This window comes from Gallus gallus, chromosome 2 (genome assembly GCF_016699485.2).
Source record: "Gallus gallus isolate bGalGal1 chromosome 2, bGalGal1.mat.broiler.GRCg7b, whole genome shotgun sequence".
In the NCBI taxonomy this organism is placed as follows: domain Eukaryota; kingdom Metazoa; phylum Chordata; class Aves; order Galliformes; family Phasianidae; genus Gallus; species Gallus gallus.
The window spans coordinates 57666592-57674631 of NC_052533.1; the positions used below are offsets into that span (position 1 = coordinate 57666592).

The 8040-nt window shown below is 47.0% G+C and overlaps 1 protein-coding gene across 5 annotated transcripts; it reads right to left on the minus strand.

Annotated features, from left to right (window-relative positions):
- Nucleotides 1-7141, minus strand: NRSN1 (neurensin 1). Of its 5 annotated transcripts, XM_025147644.3 has the most exons (5): nt 6783-6874; nt 5396-5557; nt 4380-4478; nt 2509-2706; nt 1-1552 (listed from the first exon to the last, which is right to left on the minus strand). In XM_025147644.3, the coding sequence occupies exons 4-5, from the start codon at nt 2695-2697 to the stop codon at nt 1154-1156; spliced, it is 588 nt and encodes a 195-aa protein (XP_025003412.1). In that variant the 5' UTR covers nt 2698-2706; nt 4380-4478; nt 5396-5557; nt 6783-6874; the 3' UTR covers nt 1-1153. The 5 variants fall into 5 exon arrangements, with proteins under 5 accessions (XP_025003412.1, XP_040551803.1, XP_025003411.1 ...); XM_040695869.2 differs by lacking the exon at nt 4380-4478; XM_025147643.3 differs by lacking the exons at nt 4380-4478; nt 5396-5557; nt 6783-6874 and adding an exon at nt 7095-7141.
- Nucleotides 7142-8040: the final 899 nt, after the last annotated feature.

Consider the following 8040-nt stretch of genomic DNA (forward strand, 5'->3'; position numbering starts at 1 on the left):
TGTGATTGGCTCAGGCCTAGAATTTTATTCAATCCATTCAAAAAAATAGACAGAACTATAAGGTGGCACATATCGTCAGAGAGTACAAACGTCACATCTTTCTTTATACAGTTTAATTTAAATCCATAGATTAAGACAGTGAAATAATTGCCGTGGGTGAGAAAATAACGAAGGGACTCCGGGGAAAGAACAAGTCTTCAGGTAAGCATTCACACAAATGTATCTGATAAGCATAACTTTTTCTATCATCTATAAAAATATAAACAGCATTTTAAAATGTCTTTAGATAAGTATGTTAAGGTCATCTGACCCAGCATTAATGTCCTGACAGAAAATGGGGCCTGGGCATGTCAAACCACGCTCAGTAATCCATGCCTGGCCACAACTGAAAATCTGTATGAGCTTCAAACAATACCGTGTAACGAAAGAAACAACACCAATCCAAATGAACACAAGTATGATGCTCCTCCTCCCATACAAATTCCTCATCTTTATTTTGTATTTTTGTTAATAGGGCGATGACTAAGAGAAAAGTGGCAGTTCTCACAGACTAGTTGTAACTCTGGATCAAGTATAATTTGCCTTTCCCAGAAAGTAACATTACTGGGAAGCGTGCCAGCATCCAACTAAGGGCCCTCCAATGCCATGTATGTTTTACCTGTGCATTATTACTTTAATACAGACAGTAGCACGTGACAGGATGACAAGTGCAAATTACAAGGGCAGAATCTTGGCTTCCTGGATAGCAGAACTAGACAGTAAAAGTACTTTAAAAGCAAAAAGTAAACAAAATAGAACACCAACTCATCTCAATGTTAAGGAGCGGGATGGAGGGTATTCCTGGCATAGCTGTCACAGACGCACCTTCTATTCTTTAGGGATGCAGTCTGGTAAGCAAAATACCCCATCACTGTTGCAAGGTCTTACTGTTTCAACACAGATTAAAATGTTTGAATACACTGAATACGTTGTTTACAGGTCTAATCACATAATTTCACTTTTTCCAATCCTAAACTTATACTGGAACAGCTTCCCAGTCAGCTGTGCATTTGTATAGCAGAGCATTTGATATTGTAATTGACTAGCACATATGCCAACAACAGCTGATATTTTCCAGTGAAGTGATCTGCAAGTGAGAAACAAAACCAAAGGGTCAGGTTTGAGATACAGGTTGGACATTTTGAACTTTGGACAAAGTGACAGGTATCTTTGATTCTCCTGGTGCTGGCGCTTTTGTGACTGGGTTTGCATGGGTTTTTATATCTGCTATCCTCTCTTTAAATCTTTGCTGGAGGTACTTTTCTTCTTTGGAGTAACTTTTAGCAAAAGCAGCCATCAGCAGACATGCTGCCATGGCGGTTCCTCCAATGCAAAACAAGATTGCTCCTGACAGCTTGCATATATCAAGGGACCCATTAAACTGAATGGCACGGGTATCCACTACAACAAAATCATCTTTTCCAAGAGCTTCGATTTTCGGTGGCACGAGAAAACCCACTACAAGAACCATTAAACCAATCAGCATGAAAGCCGTCCCAGAGACGAGTCCGACCTGGAAAACAGAAAACGTAACAGTGAATATGATCTTTGAGGTTCTGATTAGTAAGTGGTTCTACAGAGCCTTTAGCTTCTAAGTGTCTTGCAAGTACTGTTCCTTGTTCTTAAGCCAACTGTTTTTCTTTTGAGTGGCTCTACTAGAACTGGAACATACAGAGGAACGTTCTTTTTACAATTCATACTTAGATAATTAGTACCAACATTTCTGGGAACAACAGAATATGCATCTGTACTTCTGAAAAGCACCTAATGTCCAAAGGCCCCAACAAAGGGTAAATTACAGTCTAACCCCAGCGCTGCAAGATGAATTATTTCTTTAGCTTTAGGTGGTGGTTAGCAGCAACAGTTCTGTCCTTGCTGGTCTGTGTCATATTCACCACTTGTCAGGTATGGCTGTATAATTCTTCTAGCACAATTCAACTGTAAGTGCAAAGTTTGGTTCATATAGGATGGCCCTACCATCAGAGCAGAAGGGCTGCATTAGGTAATCTCCACAGATCCCTTCTATACTCCGGCACTCTCAGATTCTCACAGTTCCCTGATCTTCATGGAAAGCTTATAGTTGGCTGGGTTTGTGTTTTTTTGGATGCTCAGGTCACACAGACCCTGGGTTATGCTGTTAACCCACCATGACCATTTGTAATTATCTGATGGGAGTATTACACTTTTGAATTTGGGAAACCCTGCCCATAACAAGACTCGCATGTTTCAGTGACAGAGCTCCTTGTGACAGAGAAACCAGAGGATCTAAGAACTCCAGAACTCCCTTGGAAGCTGATGCATCTTGGTATAAACAAACAAGAAGTCCTTTGCTAAGACAGACTCTTATTCAGTCATCACAGTGAAAACTGAGCAACAAGGGTTTTCTGGATGAATATCTAAAATCATTAGTTACATGCAAACATCTCAACATCAGAGTTTCTCTCCCCAGTAACCAGCAACAGGCAGTACCTTCCAGAATGCAGAGCTCCACCTGCTAGGCGATCTCTGGATCTGAAAATCATCCTCGTACTCCCAGATTGAAGCTGTGCAGTCCTCATAAAACTGATGCAGGTAGGACCGAACTCCATAGCGTTGGTAACCTCCCTCGGTGCTGCCCTGGGCATGCTTGGACCCGCAGATGTCAGCATAGGAGCTCATCCTTCCTGCCTGCGATGAGAGGTTTCATGCAAAGAGGATCCAGTTATTGACGTGGTAAGGAGAGGAAAGCTGGCTACATATGTTCCAGGTGATATGAAGAAAAGCAGCCTTGGTAATGAGCAGTGACTCATCTCAAGTAAACCTGGGCAAATCGGAGCCTAAAGGTTTTTGTAGAAACATCCCTCCCATAGGTAGAATGCCTGGTCCCAATCCTTCACACTCGGTGATGGTTCCTCTGGAGACTGAACTAAGCAAACTACTTGGTAGACAACATTTCTCAAGGGCTCATACGGCCTCTCAGGCAGACTCCAGCTCTATCATTTAAGTGGAGCTGGCAACCTCACAAGCTTTCTAATTGTTGAGTGAGCTTTTTCATGTTTTTGCCTGAGCTTCTGATATGTAGGACTAAGCACTGATATAACATTCACAGCCACGAGAAACATTGGCAAAGTAAGTCCTAGCTAGATTCAAACTGCACTTAATATAAATAGTTAAAAATAAAGGTGGAATGCCACAATACCACTGATCTGCTCACCAAAGGGTGAAATGCAAATACTAAATTTGTGGCAAATTGACGTTCCCTTAGAGAATTCAGTGTCCAAGCTGCTGCTGACTCTAATAAAAATCTGAATTTTATTAGCTGCTTTCATAGCAATGTTCCCTACTCTTTCCACTTCGCTGAAGTTATCGTAACACAGAAAATTTGTGTTTACCTATGCAAGTCCCAGACCTGAACTTGCACAAGTGTGATGCTACTGAATTCATTAAAGTAATATCAGCACCTAAAACACTTGAGCAGCAGTTCAGTGTTATTTAAGCTGACTTGCTTCACTTTAAAGAGTTCAAAAAGTCCTAGCCCAAAGGGAACTGTTAATCAATACCTGAATCTGAGTGTCACAATACAATTTACCAGCTTCACACCGCTGCAACTGGTTCATTCAAATGCCATTGCAATTTTACTTGGAAGGAAGGATTCATGTGGTCATTGCAACCAGGACCTTCCAATTTTGCAGAGTCCAGTCCCTTTGCCCTACAGAAATGGGTGATCTTGCCAAGTATGAGATGCTTGACTATGTGAGAAAAAAATAGATACTTTTGCATTCAATTTAAGCAGGAGCCAGCATGTGCCAGTAGCGAATGGCAGTCAGCTGAAGCTCTTGGTTCTGAAACCAGTGCTGGTATCACAATGATCTCCTAAACTTTTGGAATTTGGCTGCATTCTTGGACAAGTGACAGAGGGCTTTTCTCTTTCCTCTTTATTGCTAGAAGTAGTCTCAGCTATTATTTACTTTGAACATTTAAGATGCATTTAGTTTGGGATTTCATGATCTCAAAGTCTTATAAAGGCAAGCTTCTCTATTATGACTCATGGTGAGGTTTCAAAGCTCTCACAGAAGTGAGACCTCCGGAACAGGAGGCCCCATGCCTTTGAGCCTGAGGGCTGGCTTGCTCCCTGCTAACAGTGCAGTGCTACTGCCCTCCAGAGCACATGCAGGGCACTGTTCTTGCCAGGCAAGGTGCACAGAAACCTTGGGACTGCAGGAAGGTCTTGCCTGCATGGCACCAGCTGTCTGCTCTGCATCCAGGCTACCACACGCACAAGCTGCCTGGACAGCTCCCAGACAAGCTGTGCAACCACTGCTGAGGGCATGACACCACGAGAACATAACCTGAACCCTTACAGGGAAACTCTGGCAATTATTCTGTTTTTCAAGACTGCTTGTTCTTTTTCCAAAGAGGCCTTTCTATGTCCCTTGGGAGTCTCTCCTGCTGTTTGTTTCCTGACCAAAAAGAAAGAGAAAAAGAAAGTCTTTTTTCACTGCTACCACGTCTTCAATAGCTAGCTAGCTGCCATCTTCTACAGAATGAGCACTAAAAGAGCTCTGCCTAACCAGTACAGAAATATTTTTTTCTCAAAGAAGTAAATCTAAACCAAAAACAGAATATCATCTTAAGGGAGAACTGGGACAAGATCATCTCTATGTGGAGTACTCCAGTCTGGCATGAGACATTACATAACGAACAGGAGAGAAGGCACTGTTCCTAGGTCCAGCTGATTCGGTAACGTCAGGGCAGAGAAGGACCAGACCCAGCACAGCCAGATAAGGGGTATGCCAAAGCTCCCTTGCTTTGCTCTAGCTGCCACCAGGAGATGTTTTTCCCTCTTGAAGTCTGGAAGGAAGGTAGAGCAGAACCAGCAACTGTAGTTGGTTACTATTAATTCAAGAAAATACAGTGTAATGTGACAGAAATCTGTACAGATATATTTCTCCTGGACTCGCAGCACAGTCTGTATGTTTATTTGTGAAGAAACATACAGGATGGTCTGGTGTTTCTAACAGCTCGATCAAGAATTACCTGCAGGAAACACATAGCCCATAACCACTTATGCTATGCAGGTTCTTCTTCTTTATCAATCCAAAATGCTAATCGGTGGCTTTGGTCAGGTATATGTGCAAAATGATAAATAAGAGCTTGGAAGGCTAAATACAAAGCAAAACAAAAGAATGATCTTTTGGTTGAAAGACCTGTGATAGCATCAAGTAGTATGACCTTTTAAAATGAAAAGAAACAAAATACTAGAAAGGACTAGATCTAGCCAGCATTATTAATTCTTCCTAAGCACTGCATAATATTAGTTCTACTTCATGTTTTCTTTATGCTCAGATTCTTCCACTTACAAAAAGAGATCTCCTACCTTTTGGAAAACCTAATCCCTTAGGGAGATGAGAAGAAGGCTTCCCAGCCCTACATGACTCACTGAAGCAGTCTGGCAACTGGGCCTAAGATGGTCTCTTCTCTCAGCTGCAGTGCAAACATAATGTTGTGGTTCTTGCTATGTACTGACAAGGCAGAGGAACTGGAACAGAGTATGGTGGGAAAATCAGTTTTACTTAAATATGGAGGAAATGCGCCTGCATCAATTTACGTTGGATGAATAAATACTGCAGTAGCTACATCCTCTTGAGCGTTGGTGTCTATTTGCATGTCTCACCTCTACGGCTGAGAAACTAAATGCTGAGATGTTGGGAAACTTGCTAGGGAGACAGAATCACTGCTAGGCGGACCTGCGCTAAGCATGAGCTTAGAACATGCATCCAGGCCACAGTTTATCTTCACAACTTTTTCAGCACCTAAGCCCAAAATGTCTGGGAACACGTGGGGCGGATGGTGGCAGCTCCAAAGCACGCCATTGCGTAGTAGCAATTCATCCCCTAGCAACTTTTGTTTCCATGGCAAACGCTGTCCTGTTTACTTTGTGCTTTACTATTCTCCACTGATCCTGAGAGATGTGACCGGATCAGTGGGCAGGCAGACAAAGAGATGACATGCTCCTTGAAAAACTGCCCCATAACTTCTCCAATCACTTTGCAATGCTTCTTGTTGAAAACACTTAAAAAACAAACAAACAAACAAAACTAAAGGGAAAGGCAGGAACAATTTTGGATGAGCCACCTCTCTTTGACATCACATAGGCACCACTGTGAATTGCAAACGTAATTCGCAATTACTCCAGCAGGTTCCCAAAAACACAGTCTCTGCCTTCTCCGGACGTACACCAACACTGCGACTCTCGATCCCCCGCTTTAGCGACAGGACGAGACGACGGCACGAAGGTCGCGTATAAACACCAGCACCTCCCGCCGCAGCCTCCGGGCCGCCCGCCGCGCCCGGACCGGGCCTGGATCGGCCGCGCTGTCCGCCCCCACAGCCCCGCCCGCCCTGCCCTGCCCCAGAGGCAGCCGCCCGCCGGGCCCTCTCTCGGGCCGCTGTTCCGCGCGGGGCTCTCTCGTTGGAGAGCGGCAGCCGCGGATTGAACTAACGGGCTTTCCTTTCTACTTTCAGTCCGCGAGGCGAAAAAACTCAGCAGCGCGCAGAGCCTGGCGGGGGACCGCCCGCTCGCCTACAGCCCCCCCTGCCCCCCAGGACCCGACCGGCCGACAGCGCCCAGCGGGCCTCGCTCTGGGAGAGGCGCCCCTCCGCTGCGGTCCCGGCCGGGTGGAGAAGAGCGGACCCCGCTCAGACGGCGGGCGCCGCAGAGGGAAGCTCCGAGCCCAAGTTGGCCGCGGGGCCGCACGGGTTACCTGTCCCTCCCGCCGCTCCCCTCGGCCGGCTGAGCAACCGCAGCGGCGCTAGCTGCGGCTCTCTCGGCCCGGTCCCATCTCCGCTCTGCGCCGCGCCGGCCCCAGACACCGCGTATTATGCACGGCCCGGAGCGCCGCTCGCACCGTGCCTGCGCACTGAGAGCCGCCGCCGGGCCGGCCGGCCCCGCCGCCTCCGCCCCTGAGGGGCTCGGCGCGGCGGCGTGGGGAGGGAGGTAGGAGCCGAGAGCCGAGGCGGCCGGCTCTGCGGTGACTGGGGATCCTCGGGCCCTGCCCGCCGTCTGAGGGGGTCACCTGCGCGGCCGTGCGCTGGAGTCACCGAGGAGTCCCGCCGTGCCGGTGGGCGGGGGAGCGTGTCGAGGAGACTCGCGCAGCCCGGGACAGGCACAGATGGAAGGTCAGCGCTTGTGAAGCTTTGTGCGCCCGGGGCAGAGGGTAAGCTGACCACCAAGTTCAGAGGGAGTGTCTGGAAGATGCTGGCACTCCGTGTTCCGCAATGTTTGTCTTGTTTAGCAATGAGGAAAAGTCAACCATGAACTGGGAGCAGGACAAAGGCAGTCAGTGGGAGAGTCAACTGAAGTCTCATCTTTTTGAGAAACACGTGGAGGCCAAGAGCAAAGCCCTGCATCTGCCATGGTAGAATTATAGAATCATTAAGGCTAGGAAGAACACCGGTCATCTAGTCCAACCATCAACCTGTCACCACAACGGCTGCCAAACCACGTCCCTTAGGGCCATTGCTACTCTTTTTTTGAACACCTGCAGGGGCGGTGACTCCACCACCTCCCTGGGCAGCCTGTTCCAATACCTCACCTCTCTTCTGAGAAGAATTTTTTCCTAACATCCAACTTGAACCTCCTCTGGCACAGCTTGAGGCCATTACCTCTCATCCTATCACTAGTTAAGCAGGAGAAGAGGCCAACCCCTACCTTGTTGCAATCGACTGTGAGGCAGTTGTAGAAAGTGATAAGGCCTTCCCTGAGCCTCCTCTTCTCTAGAATAAACAATCCCAGTTCCCTCACCTGCTTTGTTGCCCTTCTCTGGACACATTCCAGATCATCAATGTCTTTCTTGTATTGAGGAGCTCAAAACTGAACACTGTACTTGAGATGCAGCCTCACCAGAGATAGTACAGAGGAGTAGCCACCTCCCTAGTCCTGCTGGCCACACTATTTCTAATACAAGCCGGGATGCCATTTGTGTTCTTAGCACACACTGGCACTTGTTCAGCTGGCTGTCA

Excerpts from the sequence above, each read along its gene's own strand:
- NRSN1 (XM_025147643.3), bottom strand. The coding sequence starts at position 2,697 with ATGAGCTCCTATGCTGACATCTGCGGGTCCAAGCATGCCCAGGGCAGC. Across the intron at positions 1,553-2,508 it reads GGAGCTCTGCATTCTGGAAG|GTCGGACTCGTCTCTGGGAC; the intron begins GTACTGCCTGTT and ends TCTGTTTTCCAG.